The 18,855-nt window shown below is 26.9% G+C and overlaps 3 protein-coding genes and 1 long non-coding RNA gene across 6 annotated transcripts; 1 reads left to right on the forward strand and 3 right to left on the reverse strand.

Moving 5' to 3' along the window:
* Positions 1-1,241: 1,241 nt before the first annotated feature.
* Positions 1,242-3,297, reverse strand: LOC145976401 (uncharacterized). Its single transcript, XM_083107458.1, has 3 exons — positions 3,149-3,297; positions 2,972-3,058; positions 1,242-2,444 (listed from the first exon to the last, which is right to left on the reverse strand). Exons 2-3 carry the CDS (start codon positions 2,981-2,983, stop codon positions 1,242-1,244), a joined length of 1,215 nt encoding a protein of 404 aa, XP_082963584.1. The 5' UTR covers positions 2,984-3,058; positions 3,149-3,297.
* A 1,542-nt stretch (positions 3,298-4,839) lies between these two features.
* Positions 4,840-7,211, reverse strand: LOC145976402 (uncharacterized). The gene is made up of 3 exons (XM_083107459.1): positions 7,055-7,211; positions 6,874-6,960; positions 4,840-6,372 (listed from the first exon to the last, which is right to left on the reverse strand). The coding sequence occupies exons 2-3, from the start codon at positions 6,883-6,885 to the stop codon at positions 4,840-4,842; spliced, it is 1,545 nt and encodes a 514-aa protein (XP_082963585.1). The 5' UTR covers positions 6,886-6,960; positions 7,055-7,211.
* Positions 7,212-11,201: 3,990 nt separating this feature from the next.
* Positions 11,202-13,688, reverse strand: LOC145975713 (uncharacterized). Its single transcript, XR_014440066.1, has 3 exons — positions 13,547-13,688; positions 13,184-13,237; positions 11,202-12,598 (listed from the first exon to the last, which is right to left on the reverse strand). It is a non-coding gene; the product is annotated as an uncharacterized LOC145975713 (long non-coding RNA).
* Positions 13,689-14,182: 494 nt separating this feature from the next.
* Positions 14,183-18,830, forward strand: LOC145975561 (outer mitochondrial transmembrane helix translocase). 3 transcript variants are annotated; one of them, XM_083106137.1, is made up of 8 exons: positions 14,183-14,330; positions 14,623-14,795; positions 14,911-15,153; positions 15,222-15,423; positions 15,670-15,866; positions 16,025-16,197; positions 16,320-16,486; positions 18,239-18,830. In XM_083106137.1, exons 2-7 carry the CDS (start codon positions 14,640-14,642, stop codon positions 16,483-16,485), a joined length of 1,137 nt encoding a protein of 378 aa, XP_082962263.1. In that variant the 5' UTR covers positions 14,183-14,330; positions 14,623-14,639; the 3' UTR covers position 16,486; positions 18,239-18,830. The 3 variants fall into 3 exon arrangements, with proteins under 3 accessions (XP_082962263.1, XP_082962262.1, XP_082962264.1); XM_083106136.1 differs by lacking the exon at positions 18,239-18,830 and having other exon boundaries at positions 16,320-17,771; XM_083106138.1 differs by lacking the exon at positions 18,239-18,830 and having other exon boundaries at positions 14,189-14,326; positions 16,320-17,771.
* The last annotated feature ends 25 nt before the right edge of the window (positions 18,831-18,855 follow it).

The following is an 18,855-nucleotide window of genomic DNA, read 5'->3' on the forward strand; positions in this document are numbered from 1 at the left end:
CTGCCGCTAGGACAGAAAGTGCGTGATGTTGTTCACCTTTATAACGGCATTTCCTACTTTCATAACGTGGTCACCATTTTAAAGAAAAGAGAATAAGCGATATTTAGAAAGAGGTCAATTAAGTTGTACAATTATATTTCACTATTTATATGTACAGTTTTATTTCACTTTTCGATATTTTAATAATTTTACTTTATATAGATTAATATGAAACAATTTTTATATATAAGTAATCTCTATTTGTTTATATATAGGATGCTAAAGAGAAACTTTAGAAATTTAATACGACTGACCCATATATATATAGTATATATATATACACAATTGTCTGAAAAAACAAGTTGAAATTTGTAAAAATTTCTTGTCAAATTAAATCCTTTTTTTCCAAAAATTATTGTGAAAAGAAATTATAATTCTATTATTTTAAAAATATTTAATGTATAAGTTTTGCGTATATAAAAGAAAGTTTCTCTCGTACACTGAAAAAATTGTATTCTCAACTTCGGAATGTGCCACTTATTTTTAGAAATAACGCTAAGAGGATTTCTTTTTTTTAGTATATATTCTAAAGATAAGTGGCATATACTTGGGTTTTTTTTCGGTGTACATAAATACAAATCTTAATTTATATCTTACATCAACCAAGAAACATATAAATTTTTGCATGTGAACATCAAAAGCCAATATTTATAACATTATTAATAGATGAACAATATACTTGTAATTTATATATGATTATACATATTTAAATAATTATATAATTATATAATTTATAAATATACGAGATCAAATAAAAAAAATTAAATGAAACAACTTTTAGTATTCCCAAACAAGTTGCTAGCTTAATTTTTAATCTTATATATATATAAAAAATACTTGATGTTTAAACGTTCCTTCACTCTTGCTCTCATACGTATAATTATATAAATATGTAATTATATATATATATATATATATATATATATTACTATATAAGTACATATAAGTACTTATATGAGTTATATAAATGTATGAAATAAATTGATCTATATGCAATGCAAAGTCAGTATTTATAATGTAAATGTTTGTCAAAAGAAATTGGACAATTTTATACCTATACTTGTAGTAATAATAAATGAGCACACACATACATAAGAAGAATACAACAAAAGATCTTTAAAATTAAGATGCGTGAGATATAGTAGCTGATTTAAATGATTATTATACTCAGCAAAAAAATTGTGAGAAATTATATAGATATCTCACAGTATATCAACTTGTGGCAATTTGATGTCAATAGGTAAATTTATATTAGAAACTAATTCGATTATTTCTTCTAAATTATTTTGTGGTAAACGTTGAAATTCTTTAGTACGTAGAACTTCTCTTAGATATAACTTAATAAATAGTACAGTGTCTTTTTTTAAAGAATCTGCTTCACATGAAAACGCAAGCAGTATAAGATCGATGGAATTTTCAATATTAATCATACATATCAAATAGCTTTCACAAAATATTTTAAGAGTTTGTACATCATATTTATGAGCCATTATTAGTAAATCTCGCAGCATGTGATAATTAAACGGATACGGTATTGAACCACATAAAATAAATGATAACATTTGCTTGAATGGTACTGGCATCTCGTCTATCTCTATCTCATATATGTCTTTTTCATTTTTAAACATCGCATACTCGCATTTGCTCTTAAAATACTTACTATTGGTAGCATATAGTATTTCTATGGGCAAACTATAACGTTCTTCTTTAATTTTAAATGTAATCTGTCTCTTAACCTTCAAATCAAGAATTGGTCGTTCGGAGTTTTCTTCTTCGCATAATGTTGTATTTGGTGTAACATCCATATGTATACTTTGAGTAAAAAATTTGTGAATAATTTCGATTTGGAAATACATTACAATTTTATTGTCAATTAAATACTTTTGCAACGATTCTAAAGTAGTTTCATGTAATAATGTTAAATTTGATATTAAGCCTGAGGTTGATTTACATTTTATCTTCTGCAAATTGTACGGATTGACGACGTGAATATCGCATGTACCCTTAAATTTTGTTTCAGTAACTAAATAAAATCTTAGTTTACTTTCCATTACGTCAGATGTATCATTATCAATACTTAATTTAATCCTGTATAAGGATGTTTTCGGAAATTTAGCAGAAAAAAATTCTTTTTCGGTTTTGAAAATAATAATGGCACTATTAATTTCCCAAGTGAATTCAACTATACTCGATTGTAACCATGTGCGGGAATATGACTTATTATATGTATTAGGTTCAGATTGTATTGGGTACTTGAAATGATTTAAAATATTTTCTCTTTCTTCTCTATGAATTTCCACAGAGGTATCCTCTTTTTTTTCGATGGTTTCATTGGAAGTATCCTCTGTTTTTTTTGTGAGTTGAATTCCAGTAAAATTATCGCTTGCTTTCTTTTCGTTGAAAGTCTGAAATGATCAAATTATATATTTATTAAGATTAAAGATGACGGAAACTATCTAAACTAATATCTTTTCTTCGAACAAAATAATATTTTCTACTAATCACAATCTCAAAAATGAACCGAATGAATAATTAGATTTACAAGAACTTGTAGCGCACAATTTTTTGGCCAATCATATATATTGACTATTCATAAATACTTGAATATTTTGTGAAAAAAATGAGACAAAATTTAACTGATTACAATAATTAACAAGATTTTTTTCGTTTATGTAATAATGATTATTAGTTGCATAATTTAAATATCTCATGCTGTGTGATAAGAGACGAACGGATTCCGTGAGCGGCATATATATATTATAAACTGTTTACTTTAAGTATGTTAAATGGAATTAGCACTTAAAAATATTACAAAATATTATAGATAAATTAATTTATTTAAATATTGTGTATGCTGTCTTAACATACATTTTTCTAATGACACGTACTAGAAAAACGAAGCAAATTCTAAAAAGGAATATTGAGAACTTACATGTTTTTCCATTGTACTTCTTATTCTCGAAGACTTGAGTCTAAGGCTTAGCTTAAAATATATTTCGGTATCAACAGTTTGATATTACTAGAATATAAATACATTTATAAATGTTAACATGATTATGTTGTAATTGATATATTTTTTTTTATCATAAAGCATTTAAAAATGTCTTACTTCTTTGTTTTAAAAATTAATTATCTGAAATTTTTCTTTGGTAATCCTGGTATTCTCTTCTAAGAAACGATTTTTCTCCCGTTCTTTATGCCACTCAAAGAACTCATTTATGTAATTTATTTTCACCGACTTTTTAACCGATTCATCTGTATCGTTTTAAAGGACTGAAGTGATGAGGACGAAGGTGAACCGGCGGTTGACGATGTTGTTATTATTTTAGCAATATATTTACTTTATTGAACTATAGCTTTTATCTTCTATATGTTTTCATTGTATTAATTTTGAATTATTTCTCATTTCCTCTTTTAAGTCGTTACAAAAGTTTATTTTATTATCATCGATATAAGATTTGTCTTAAACAAATGAGAATGTAACTAAAATTTTTGGAATGTAACTAAATTTAGAATTTTGGTGGTTTCTTAAAAGAAAATTAAATCTTGATCACACATATACTCATACCTAACAAGTTTTGAAAATGTTCAAATTTAAGTATACAATATAATCTATTTATTTATTTAACATTTATTGATGTAACATTATTTATCATAATATTTAAAATTATATAATTATGATTAGCTTCGAATTAATAACATTTTCGCTATTGAATTAAAATAAACTAGATTTTATCGAACAAAATACATGATTATAAAAACTAAATAAAGTCGCGTATAGAGTCTAACAAATGTTATAAAAAATAACGACTTTCTAAAATTGTGTCTATAGCAATGAGATATACAGATACTTTTAGATCAGATTTAAATTATTATAGCGTGCTTAATTAGCTGCCGCTAGGACAGAAAGTATATATAAGTAATCTGTTTGTTTATAGGATATTAAAGAGAAACTTTAGAAATTTAAGCGCGTACAATTGTCTGAACAAACAAGTTGAAATTTGTAAAAATTCCTTGCCAAATTAAATGCGATTCCTTTTTCAAAAAATTATTCCGAAAAGAAATTATAATTCAGTTATTTTAAAAATATTTAATATACAAATTCTGTATATATAAAAAATGTATATACATAAAAAAAAGTTTCTCTTGTACATAAACACAAATCTTAAGTTATATTTTATTTGGATCAACAACCGTGTATAAATTTTTGCATATGAACATCAAAAGCTAATGACATTATTGATAAATGAACAATAAATTTGTAAATTATATGTTATTATATATATATATTTACATAATTATATCATTATATAATATATAAATATACGAGGTCAAATAAAACGATAAAAGAATGGAAGGGCTGTTTGTTTTCCCAAACAAATTGCTATCTTAATTTTTAATCTTGTATGTATAATAAAAGTACTTGATTTTTAAACGCTTCTGCTCTCATACATATAATTATATATATTATAAATATATAATTACATATATGTATGTTTATACATATATGTATGTTACTCTTATATAAGTTATATAAATGTATGAGATATTATAACATATTAATATGATGATAAATTTAAATCGATGTACATACAGCGCAAAACTAGTCAGTATTTATAATGTAAATGTTCGTCAAAAGAAATTGAACAATTTTACCTTCATTTATAGCTAATAATAGATGAGCACATAAGAAGAATATAATACAAATCTTCAAAATTAAGATTCGTGAAATATAGTAGCCAGTTTAAATGATTATTATACTGAACAAAAAAAACTGTAAGAAATTATATATTCAATATATCACAGTATATCAACATGTGGCAATTTGGTGTCAAGAGGTAAATTTATATTAGAAACTAATTCGATTATTTCTTCTAAATTATTTTGTGGTAAACGTTGAAATTCTTTAGTACGTAGAACTTCTTTTAGATATAACTTAATAAATAGAGAAGTATGTTTTTTTAAAGACTCTGCATTAAATGAAAATGCAAGCTGTACAAGATCGATGCAATTTTGAATATTAATCATACGTGTCAAATAGCATTCACATAGTAATTTAAGGGTTTGTACATTATATTTATGAGCCATTACTAATAAATCTCGGAGCATTTGATAATTAAACGGATCTGGTATTGAACCAGATAAAATAAATGATAACATTTGCTTAAAAGGTATTGGCATCTCGTCTATCTCTATCTCATATATGCCTTTTTCATTTTCAAACATCGCATAATCGCATATGCTCTTAAAATACTCACTATTGGTAGCATATAGTGTTTCTATGGGCAAATTATAACGTTCTCCTTTAAATTTAAATGTAATCAGTCCCTTACTGTTAATCCTCAAATTGGCAAGATTTGATCGTTCGAAGTTTAATTGTTTGTATAATATTGTACTTGATGGTATCATATCTATGTGTATACTTTGAGTATAATATTTCTGAATAACTTCGATTTCGAAATACATTACAAGACTACTATCAATTAAATACTTTTGCAACGATTCTAAAGTAGTTTCATATAATAATGTCATATTTGACATTAAGCCTGAGGTTGATTTACATTTTATCTTAAGCATATCTGACGGATAGATGACGCAAACATCGCATATACCCTTAAACTTTGTTTCAGTAACTAAATAAAATCTTAGTTTACTTTCCATTACGTCAGATGTATCGTTATCAATACTTAATTTAATCCTGTATATGGAAGTTTTCGGAAATCTTGCAGAAAAAAATTCATTTTCGGTTTTGAAAATAGTAATGGCGCTATCAATTTCCCAAATGTATTCAACTTTACTCGACCGTAACCATGTGCGGGAATATGACTTATATGTAAGTTCAGATATTGAGTGCTTGAAAGGTTTTGGAATATTTTCTGTTTCTTCTCTGGCATGAGTTTCCACGGAGATATCCTCTTTTTTTTCGATGGTTTCATTGAAAGTACTCTCTGTTTTTATTGTGGGTTGGATTGCGTTGATTTTGGTGACGATACTGTTTATTTCCCTTTTAAAGTGAGATAGAATACTTCCTTCCGTTTCTTCTTTGGAAAGAATTTCGTTGGAGATATCCTCTATTTTTTTAAGAGGACTGGTTTTATCGAAAATATCTTTTTTTATTGCTGTGGGTTGGATTTCGGTGATTTTGCTATCGTTTGCTTCCTTGTTGATGTGAGCTAAAATATTTTCTGTTTTTTTTCTGGGATGAATTTCGATGGAGGTATCTTCTTCTTTTTTAAGGGGGATTATTTCATCTAAAGTACTCTCTGTTTTTTTTGTGACTTTTGCGAGTTGAATTCCGGTGAAAGTATCGCTTGCTTTCTTTTTGTTAACAGTCTGAAATGAACAAGTTATGTATTTATTAAGTCTAGAGATGATGGGAACTATCTAAACTAATATCTTTTCGTCTAACAAAATAACATTTTTTACTAGTCACAATTTCAAAAATAAATCGTATAAATAAATAAATAAATATGAATGAATATTTGATAAAAGAATATGAATATTTTATAAAAGAAATGAGACAAAATTTCACTGCAATAATGAACAACAATTTTTTCGTTTATACAATAGTGATTATTAATTACATAGTTTAAATATCTCATGCCGTGTGATAAGAGACGAACGGATTCCGTGAGTGGCATACGTATACTATAGGCTTTTTTCATTAAGTATGTTAAATTGATTTCGCGCTTAAAAATATTACAAAATACTACAGATAAATTAATTAATTTAAATTTTATTAATTTATTATGTATGCTGTCTTAACATACATTTTCTAATGATATGTGCTAGAAAAAAATAAGCAGATTCTAAAAAGGAATATTAAGAACTTACATGTTTTTCCATTGTACTTCTTATTCTCGAAGGCTTGAGTCTAAGGCTTAGCTTAAAATATATTTCGGTATCAACAGTTTGATATTACTAGAATATAAATACATTTATAAATGTTAACATGATCATGTTGTGTGTAATTGATATATTTTTTTTTATCATAAAGCATTTAAAAATCTCTTACTTCTTTGTATTAAAAATTAATTATATATCTGGAATTTTTCTTTGTTAATCCTGGTATTCTCTTCTGAGGCAAGAATTTTTTCTCGTTCTTTATGTCACTCGGACAACATTCATTTATGTAATTTATTTTCACCGACTTTTAACCGATTTAACTGTATCGTTTCACAGTAAAGACTGAAGTGATGAGGACGAAAGTAAAAGTCGCGGTTGATATTATTTTGTTATTATTTTAGTAATATATTTACTTTGTTAAACTATAGCTTTCATCTTTTATATGTTTCATCGTATTAATTTTGAATTATTTCTCATTTCCTCTTTTAAATCGTTACAAAAGTTTATTTTATTATCATTGATGTAAGATTTGTCTTAAACAAATGAGAATGTAACTAAAATTTTCTAGAATTTTGGCGGTTTCTTAGAAGAAAATTAATTCTTGATCAGACATATAGTCACACCTAACAAGATTTTGAAAATGTTCAAATTTAAGTGTATAATACAATCTATTTATTTATTTAAATTGATGTAACACGATTTAATCATAATATTTAAAATTATATAATTGTGATTAGCTTGGAATTAAAATTGTAACATCTTTTTAAAATTGTGTCTATCTAGAACAATGAAATATATAGATAATTCTGAATCAATATTTTATGCAAGACTAAGATAATACTTCTATAACAGTCATTTGTCTTTGTTATATATAACGGAAATTCTTAAAACTTTTCAAAGCACAGTAACGCTTGACACTTGCTTCAATATATAATGTATTTGTATTTGTTAAATGTATTTGTTAAATGATGTTTTCTCTGTAGTGTGGAGAATATTAAAATTTAAAACCAAAATTGTTTAGAAGAAATAATATAAGCAGATAGAGCTTTAGTTTACGGAATAAAATTAATATTTTCAAATTATAATTAATATTATTTCTTGCCAATCTTGGATTAATTTGAAAGCTAATTTAGAATAATATTACGCGATGTCTGCAAGAAAGTATGAATCTCATCTAAGAAGCAATTTATTATAACATAATTTCATGACGAAAATTATGATAAACGTTGCGTTGTATAAAAAGGTTTACGATTTATCCATTCCTACATATTAATGTTATTAGGAATCTAAATGATTATTACGGCTGTTAAAATTGTGAGAAGACGATTTATTAGTGATTTTCCCGATCAAGCACTTTATTTTCCACATTAGAGTGATTCGGTGATTCCATTCTAATCATTTTTTCATTAGTGCCGTGCTTAATTAGCCACTGGAAGGACGGAAAATGCACAACTTTGGCTACCTCTTAATTTTCTGCATAACCCATCTGCCAGTCTGCTATCTTAAAAGAAGAAACGATAATGAGTAAAATATAAAAATCTCAGTTTAACTAAATTGTATGCAGTTTTTAATTTGTCATGTGATTTACAATTCATGCGCTTTTGATTTTAGAGAAAATGAAAAAGGGAAAAAAGAACAATTTTGTTTTATTATAAATATAAGAGAATTTTCATTTAAGTGTACATAATTACATCTATAAAAGAGAATTGGAAATTTATATTATATACATTACATATAATACTTATCAATATTGCATATAAAATTTTATATTAGATGTAGTATTATATCAACATATAATACTTAATAATATCACATATAAAATTTCTAAATGTATGATAAATTTTCACTTTCAAATAATAATAAATAATAATAATAAAATAATAAATATAATAATAATAAATATACACAAAAAATATTAAATTAATATAAATTTTTGAATTTTTTTTCAAATCTTTTTTTTTAAATCTCGAAAACATCTATTATTACGTACGATATACACATTGTTTTAGTATGATTTAGGAACATTATTATATGATTACACATTATTATAATATGATTACATTAACATCATTATTAAATGATTACATAGATTCAGATATTTTAAATGTTTCAATTTTCTCGATTGATTTAATTATTTTGTTTAATTGTTCTTGCGATAAAGATTGGAATTCTTTAGTACATATATTTTCTTGTAAATGAAATTTAATGAAACTTGCCGCATGTTTTTCTAAATGTTCTGCGTTATTTAAAAGTGCAAGTTGTATAAGTTCTACAACAGAATTAACTGTAATTTTATGTATTAAATAATCCTCACATCTGACTTTAATATCTTGTAAATCGCATCCGTTAGCTATTTCTAACAGAGTTTTAGTCGTACAATAATTAAATTGCTTCGCTATTAAACCAGTTTCGAGATAAAATAATATAATCTTAAGAACTTCTTGCAGATCATTATCATTTATTGTTATTAAATTATTCGCCATGTTGTTTTCTTTATATCTATTACAGAAATACTCAACACACTTAGTATTGTGTAATAACTCTTTGGATATATCGAAATATTCACCGTTTATTACAAACGTGATCGTATCATCGGGAGCATCAAGAGTTGGATTTTGTGACTTCAAGTTTGTCGTTAATATTGAAGATAATGGTGGTGAATTGATATGTACAGTATCGTTTAAACAGTCGTGAAAAATCTCGAGCATAAAATTCATCGTAAGCGTGTTATTATCCAATTCATTCCACAAGTCTTCTAGTGAAGTTTCATATAATAATGTCATATTCGATATAACGCCCGAAATCGAATTAAGACTTAACTTGTTATGCTTATTAATTACAAACACATTACATATGCCATTAAATGGCACTTCAGTAACTATATAAAATTTTATTAAACTTGACCACCATGAGGACACCATAGATGTTTCCATTTGAATTCTGTATTGAGCTCTTTCTGGGAACGGCATAGACAATACTGTTTTAAAAAGTTTTAAAATTTTTGCGTAATTATTGAGTTTCCAGATATAATCAATTGTATTATTGCCGAATTGAACTTGGCAATAACTCTTATAATACGAAGGTAAGAATTTAGTTATCTCATCCTCATCTGGAAAGTACTTCTCGAAAGTACCTTCAATGATGGAAAAACTCTAAAAATGATCAATTTATATACTTGTTGTATTGATTCTAACATATTTAGAATATTTTCTTTCATCCAAAATAATGCTACACGACCGTTAAAATAAATCAAGTATCATTTATACTTAAATTATTCAGTCAACTCATTTGTAAAAAAGAGAAAAAGAATTTGTTGGCATGAATTTCTTTGTGAAATGTATTAAATTTTATATCACAAATGTATTTTAATTTTTTTTTCAATTCTACTTTCTAATACGTTTTCTATTTTAATATCGAGCGCTCAAGAAAACAAAGATATCAGGAAAGGGAAGATTAAACTTACTTTTTGTTCTTTCGTAATCTCTTGTTTCTTCTGCATTATACCGATCCAGAACGCAAGCTTCAAGATTATTCCCAAGATTTTTTTCACAATGGTCTTAAAATATTCAAACATTGTCGAAATAATAATATTGTTAAAATAATTCGTATATATACATGAAAAAGATCACCAATTTCCTTTTTCCCCTTTACCAATATAAACCCAATGAGGACGAGATGTTGCTGAAATTTTATATATATATATATATATATATATATATATATAATTTAAATATATAACGCAAACTGTCAATAAGATTTCGAAAAGAAAAATGATACGTTTAAAAACAGCCGGATGGTTTTCATAGCAAAGTGCTTCGATGCCTGTTTTCGATCGTTACAAGTGATCTGATCACGATATGTCTAATTAGATTAATTCGCCTGAGAACGATAAATTGCATGTATGGTCGCCTTCTTAATGGCATGTCTTTAGTTTTATAAAAACGCGTTTGTTATCTTATAAAAAGTAGTTAAGAATATGAAATGGATTCAAGCATTAGTCTGATCAGCTTATGTAAATATTACTTTTTTTCACATGTCTCGGAATTAACTTTACAAATAATTTTATTATATATTAAAAAATTATATCAAACTTAATACGCTTAATATTAATATAAAAACAATTTTTATATAGTCGCTTTACAATCGCTGCGAAATATTTCTTTTCATCTATAGATAATTAGAAAGATTAGATATTTTTTGGATGTTTATGTGCATATTTCTAATAAATAAAAATTAAATTAAATGTTTTATAATGCTAATTAATTTATATTTGACAAAAAGTTTGAATACATATGAACACGTTTTACATATTTGGCTTGCCACTTTTATATGTAAATTTTTATGTATGAAAATTGAAAGTTGTAATACTTTTGTCACAGTATCATTGCTAAATAAATAAAAATTAATTAAATAATAAAAAATACATATGTATTAATATATACAATGCAAAATCTTAATAATCGTTTATAATATGAATAAATATATAAAAAACACGCGAGGTTTTGTTACATGGTTATTTGTATCTAGTATGCGTTATAATATTATGAGCTTGTAATATTATAAGCTTATTGTATTAAAACAAATGCAAATAATTATACTAAATAAATGCAGAATATTTAGAGTCAATTTTCCTAGTCTGTTCAATTATCTTATTCATTTGTTCTTGTGGTAAAGATAGAAATTTTTCAGAAAATTTTTCTATGTGAAATTTAATAAAACCTGCTACGCATTTTTCTAAGCATTTTGCGTCATTTAGAAACGCAAGTTGTATAAGTTCCAAAGCATTATCAATTGTAATATTCCGCAACAAAATTTGTTCACATATAAATTTGAGGTTTTGTACATCATATTTGTTCGCTACTATTAATAAATCTTGAATCATATCATATTCATATGTCCATTGTTCCAAGTGTGAATCTAATTGCAGTAACATTGTTGAATTATTTATGATGAATAATAACATTTTTTTAAAAGCTTTTGGCCTATCTTTTATTATTAATTTATCCGTTATGTCTTCTTCTGTATTACATAAATATTTAAAATAACTACTGTTGGTAGCGCATAATATATTTTTGGATACACTGTAATGTTGGCCGTCTATAGTAAATACAAGCGATTCTTTATTATCAAACTTTGACTCGTTATTAAGAATTGATATTTCAGAGTTCGTATCTATTGATGCAAATGGTAGTTTACATGGTAGCGAATTTATATGTATAGTTGTATTAAAAAAATTATAAAAAATATCGAACTTAAAATTCATTACAAGTTTATCTTGATATGAGTTTTCCATAAATGTTCCCAGTTTAGCTTCATACAATAACATCATATTCGATATAGAAAGTATGAGCGTCGATTTAAGTGGCTGTTCTCCGTTTGGACCAATTTGAGAAATAATATAAGAACCTGTAAATGCTGTTTCAGTTCTTATATAAAATCCTATTGTATTTTCTAATAAATCTTCAAATGAGGAAGAAATTTTTATTTGAATTTGATATTGTGCAGTTTCTGGAAACGATGTAGAAGTAAATATTTTCATAATTTTATAAAGCTTATAGAAGTTAATAATTTCCCAATTAAACTCAATCGTATTCATTGAATACTGTGTTCGGCAAAGACTCCTATTATACGAAGATAAAGATAATAGAGATGCGTGTTTTTCTTCTGAAAAGGCTTCGGTGCAAATATTCTTTAATTCTTGTGTAGAGGAACCCTGTAAATGACCAATTTAATTATTTATTTCAATTTTTATTTAATTATTATATATTATATAATTATAATATATATTAATTATTACATATAATCATAGCATTATAGCATTATCATAGCGATTACATACATTATTGATTATTTTTCTCTATCTCGCGAAACTGATTGTTATATTTATCTTTTTTAAACAATATGTTACGTGAATGCAAAAAAAAGTAAAAAAGAGTAAAGAGAGGTAAATATAAATATAGTTATAAAATACTCATAATTCAATTCATCCGCGAATTTTCATATGTTTGACAAATCATTGTTACAAAATTTTATCAATTTTTTGTTGCAAATTTTGTCAAATCTTTTTGTACTTACAATTAGAAAATATACTTTTTTATTTAATAATATAATAATTACATAATACAATTATTTGATAAAAGACAAAAAAAATCAATGTATATCATCTTGCGAGATCTTATTGTTAGATAATAAGATGTATAGAATTATATTGTCCTTCAGAAATATATTATTTCCTAATATATTTTAATGATATGCACATAAAATAAAAGCCTATTAAAAAAGACAATGTTTATCTTACTTGTTTTTTCATTGTACTTGTCCGTTTTTCGTTAATGTAGTGATCAGGATAATCCTACTTGAACAAATGTTAAAGAATCTTTGAAATCAATCGAAGCTCTTAGAACGATAAATAGAATGTGTATTGTGTATTGTATATTTTTATAAGGGATTTTTATACAAATAAGATATTTCTGCTAATGTAAACTTTTATTATGACTCAAATTTAATAATCAATCATATTCGAAGCTCTTAGAACGATAAATAGAATGTGTATTGTGTATTGTATATTTTTATAAGGGATTTTTATACAAATAAGATATTTCTGCTAATGTAAACTTTTATTATGACTCAAATTTAATAAAATAATTGCACTTATATTTACCAAATTATCCGAAATTTTCACAAAATTATGTTGACAATTATCGCCGGCGCGTTAGGATCAGCTGATCACTCAACGAATCAGCTGACAAATAGGAACGTACGAAAACACGAATTATACTTATACATCAGTAATATTCGATGTGTCCGATGTTAGTGATGAAAACAAATATTATTGTTTAACGAATATGCATCATAAATCCATGACATTGATTTTCTATGTATACGATTACTTTGTCATCGCTCGACGAATCTAATTATTATTATTATCTCTTAAAAAATTGAATGAGTAACATTGATGATCTCAAGTCTGTTGTTCTTATCTATATTCTTTATAAAAATTATTCTCTATAAAAATTTTCATATTTTCCCCCTTTTTTATTTCCCTACAATATTTTTGTTCCGAGTTTAAAAAATGTGATATGCATAGATAAGAAAAAGAAACGCTTGTGCAACGCGATTTATTACTTGCATTAAGTATATTATCGAATTATTGTCATTTTTATTCTGCTGTTACATTTGTTTTCTCATGATTTTGTTTGCCTCTTTTTTTTACATAAGCATTTCACTTTGGAAAAAGCATAGCAGCTGAATCAACTTCTCGTTCTGCGACGATTCGCCGCGCATGATTTTCCCTCTCCTCTCATTTTATTCTAACCTACAAAGTCCACTTTCTCGTCATCGTTCGGCGAAATCACGAAGAGGTTAAGTTGTCGATTTTCTCGAGGAGTTACGCGGGCGGGAAACGATATTCGACACGTTATCATTTAACAGCAACTTACGAGTAGGTTCGTTAATATTTATGCTATTAACTCATAAACTGTCCAAAGTCTTTTAACTTTCTAGAAGGCAAAAACGACATTTCGAATGAATACAACTTCATCGTCTCTTCCTTCAAGTTATACGGATTTTAAGCTTAATTCTTGTCAAAAACTATATAAAGTACTTATATTGTTATTGCATCCAATTTCTCATTTATTATTCGGCTCCATAACTGTTGCTTTTGTTGAACATTGATTGTTTTCCGCATGTATTGGATATGTTGAATGTTTTAACGTAACCTTTCGTCGAATTTTGCAGGGATATTTCGGTAAACGATGAACATGGCTGCGAGCGCAGGCCTCACCCGGCAGGATATGCTAATGCTTGTAGCGAGATTGACATGTGTCGCAGCTATTGGCTTCTTCAGCGTAAGGTGGCTCATCACTCAACTCGATCCTACCAGAAGTACTAAGCAAAGAGCCAAAAAGAAGGTCCGTAGTTGTCTCATATCACCTTCTCGAGGAAGTTTTGAATTGTCTTCAATTTGCAAAGAAAATTTCAACTTTGATCAATTACTTGCATTATACATGTAACTGATTATTACAGGCTCGAGAGCAGTTACGTAAGCTAGCGGAGAGCGACAGATATGCGAGATCTTTTGATATGGATCAGCTGACAGATTACGAGATGATAATAGCTAATCATCTGGTGGATCCAAACGATATCAAAATATCATGGAACAACATCGCGGGACTGGACAGTGTTATTCAAGAGCTTAAAGAGACAGTCATATTACCTATACAGAGGAAGGAATTGTTTGAGGATTCGCAACTGACTCAAGCGCCTAAGGTACTAGTTGTGCTTATTCTCCAAGAAAAATCGATAGTTTAGATGTATCTTGTGCTTGTCACTTTCAGGGAGTATTGTTATATGGTCCACCAGGTTGTGGAAAAACTATGATTGCCAAAGCTACTGCCCGGGAAGCAAAAACACGCTTTATAAATCTCGATGTGAGCATCTTAACTGATAAGTGGTATGGAGAAAGTCAGAAGCTGGCCGCTGCTGTGTTTTCGTTGGCTGTAAAACTACAGCCTTGCATTATCTTTATTGATGAAATAGGTATGTTGTAATAGTATAATAGCTAATAAAATCAGAGATGTGTGTGTTGCTTTTATATCTTAGAAGTTTTGAATTTTATCAAAAAAAATCTTTATTTTCTTCATTCTTTTGTGGAAAAGGATCTCTTGATATGTAATTTAATAATATATCACATTTTGAAAATATTGTTAATATGTATATTTAATATAATAAGCATTTTATAATTAATTTTTCGTTTAAATATATATTTAATATATATTTTAATAGATTCATTTTTGAGAGCACGCAATTCACAAGATCATGAGGCTACTGCGATGATGAAGGCTCAATTTATGTCACTATGGGATGGTTTGATAACCGATCCTGATTGTACCGTGATTATAATGGGAGCCACGAATAGGCCACAGGATTTAGATAAAGCTATTTTGCGACGTATGCCGGCGACTTTCCATGTTGGTTTGCCGGTAAATATATTCATACAATATTAAATTTCTATATGTTTTTAATAATAAGATAACTGATAACTATAAAAATAGTGATAATGTAATGATAAAATATACTGGTAACTACAAAAATACTTGTTTCTTATGTTGATTATGAAGTTCGCATTTATTTGTTTCAGACTGAGGAACAACGATTAAAAGTCCTGCAATTGATTTTGAAAAACGAGCCAACTGCGGATAATGTTGAAATTGCGACGTTAGCAAAACATACGGAAGGCTTTTCCGGATCGGATTTGCAAGAACTTTGTCGTAATGCGTCCATCTATCGTATTAGGGATTACTTATATTCGCAGTATGTATCAGACTTGTTTATAGAAAGAAAATCAAATTTACCAATGATATCAATGAATAGTCTACAATTGAGAATTCTAAAAGTCGAAGACGCATTGCATCAGTTTCCGTTGTTTAATTTAGGGATACAAACAAATACGAGAATAGTGAAGAAGAAGAATATGACGAAGAGTTTCATGACACTGTACGACCCATCACGATGGAAGATCTGCTTAAGTCATTCAGAAAGATGAGAACGTCGAAACTGCACACGGGTACGCTCGGCGCGCGGCAGCTGGACTTAGATTAAAGTAAGAAATTTATTTTTTGTTAGTTTGTCTGTGACTGTTTTTCTCAACAGTCATTCATGTTGCATAGATATTACGACAATGATGAAAATGAAATCTTTTTTCATCTTAAAACTATACTCTTCAGTATTGTCGAAGAGTGGTTTTCTTGTCGCAAATATTGAGAAATTTTTATGGAGATATTATTTATGGAGAGATTAAAAAATAGCACTAATGTTCACAGAGTCTTTATAATTCCATAGAAAAAAAGACATTATAGAAAGAAATTTTATAATGAGATGAAATGAAATTTCTCTCAATATCATAATGTTGCATGTATGGCGATGGTGTATGACAAAAGTATTTCATGTAATTTACTCATTTCCAAATTTTAATTTATGTAATTTACTGATTTCCAAATTTTAATGAATATGTATGTTTACAAAGCTATAAATACACATTTAATTTACACATTTACATTAACACTTTTTTAGATTATATTATAAAAAGAAAAATGTACGACTTATACTTTGGAACTATTATCCAATTAAGTCATTATTAAATTATGAGTTAATTATGTTGCATGTGTGGCAACAGTGTATAACATTTCATTTAATTCATTTCCAAATTTTAATTTATTTTATTAAATCCTCTTTATCGATATAAAAAAATTCCTTTGTAAGATAATGTTGGATAAAAGAATTCAATAAAATAAATTTGGAAATGAGTGAATTAAATGAAATGCTTTTGTCATACACCGTTGCCATACACGCAACATAATTAACTCATAATTTAATAATGACTTAATTGGATAATAGTTCAAAAGTACAAGTCGTAAATTTCTCTTTTTATCATATAATCTAAAAAAGTGTTAATGTAAATGTGATTAAATATGTATCTACCTTTGTAAACATACTTATTCAAAATCAATTGTATATGTGATGAAATGTATAATAGTATTAAGTTATATAAAAATAATGAGATGCGCCATAAATTTTGATCAATAATTGTTAAGAGTAGTGAAATTATGTATCTTTTTATCCAAATTCCAGTTTTGCTAAACTGTAATGAATTGTGCATCTTTTTGCTATAATATATTTTTCCAGATGTAATACCCTTTTTTTTTACATTTTATTATATATATGAAGTCTTCTAAGTAGCACATAATATGCATTTCTGTGCACTTTATTATATAAGAAATTAATTTATTTTTAAATCACGCTGTGTTCTTTAAAAATTGGAAGTGTAAAATACTATGTAAAAAAAGTATCATGACATTTTCTGAAAAAATATCAATATTAAATCCAAATTGTTGTTTATGTTTAATATTTAATTACCTCAGCTATATAAAGAAAAGAATATATATGTATATATTTATATATTGTAAGTGTTACTAAGACATAAATATCTTTTCAGCCTTAGCTTCATAACCATTATTATCATGCTTCAATGTAGAATACATATTTTCCGTTTTAGAAAGATTTTATTAAAAAAACACTGAAAACAAAATAGTATAATATAAATACAAATAGCAAGATAAAACGCGCAAATAAAAATGTTACTTTAATAATTTTCTTATTTAATTTATATATTGTTTCTGTATAATATAAATTCGAAGAAATGTTTTGCATAATGTGTAGGACATTTCAGCGAAAATCTTTTCAAACTACTGTAAATTAAATAAGAGAAAAGAATATTACATTAAAAAATAATTAAATTTAAATTAAAAAGTAATATGAAGCTATTTTAATACTTTTGTTTTAAAATTTTGTTCAGCTCCCTCATCACGTTGTCCTGGATCCTTTCAACCCCAATATGTCACTTTTCCTTCAGGACTCCAACGTCAGACCTCCTTTCAGCTGAAAGAATAAAAAAATTTTATTGAAGCCAGATCAGGAGAATATGAGAAAGGGTGGAAGAAAGCATTTGAAACCTGTTTTTTCACGAAGAATTGCGTGATGATGTCTGTAGTATATTTGAGGCGAGACAAAAAAATAGAAAGAGAGAAAAAGCAGTAGCGGTCAAGTGAAAAATGTCCACTTGCGATCGAATTGCGGGAGAAGAGCATTGATTTCCATTTGGTTTATTGCGCGTGTCGTGAAAAAACCACGTGAGAGACCACGCGAGCGCGCTTCAAGAAGAAAAGACACAAAACAGAACATGATCATTGTATCTTGAAAAAAATATAAGACTCATAGATTCAGGTAAAAAAAGCGGGAAAAGATAAAAGAACGATATTGTATCCCGAAAGGAGCAATTATTCGGATATCATTAGGGAGAGACAGTCGTAATAGAAATTTTGTTTACAGATAAGTGCGAACATGTGTGTTTATACATATATGTTAATATGTGTCGGTATCTTATTTAGGAAATACAGAAGAGAGATTGTAGTA

Source organism: Camponotus vicinus, unplaced genomic scaffold (genome assembly GCF_025532165.1).
Source record: "Camponotus vicinus isolate PSW18456_S1 unplaced genomic scaffold, iyCamVici1.0 SCAF_8, whole genome shotgun sequence".
Classification (NCBI taxonomy): domain Eukaryota; kingdom Metazoa; phylum Arthropoda; class Insecta; order Hymenoptera; family Formicidae; genus Camponotus; species Camponotus vicinus.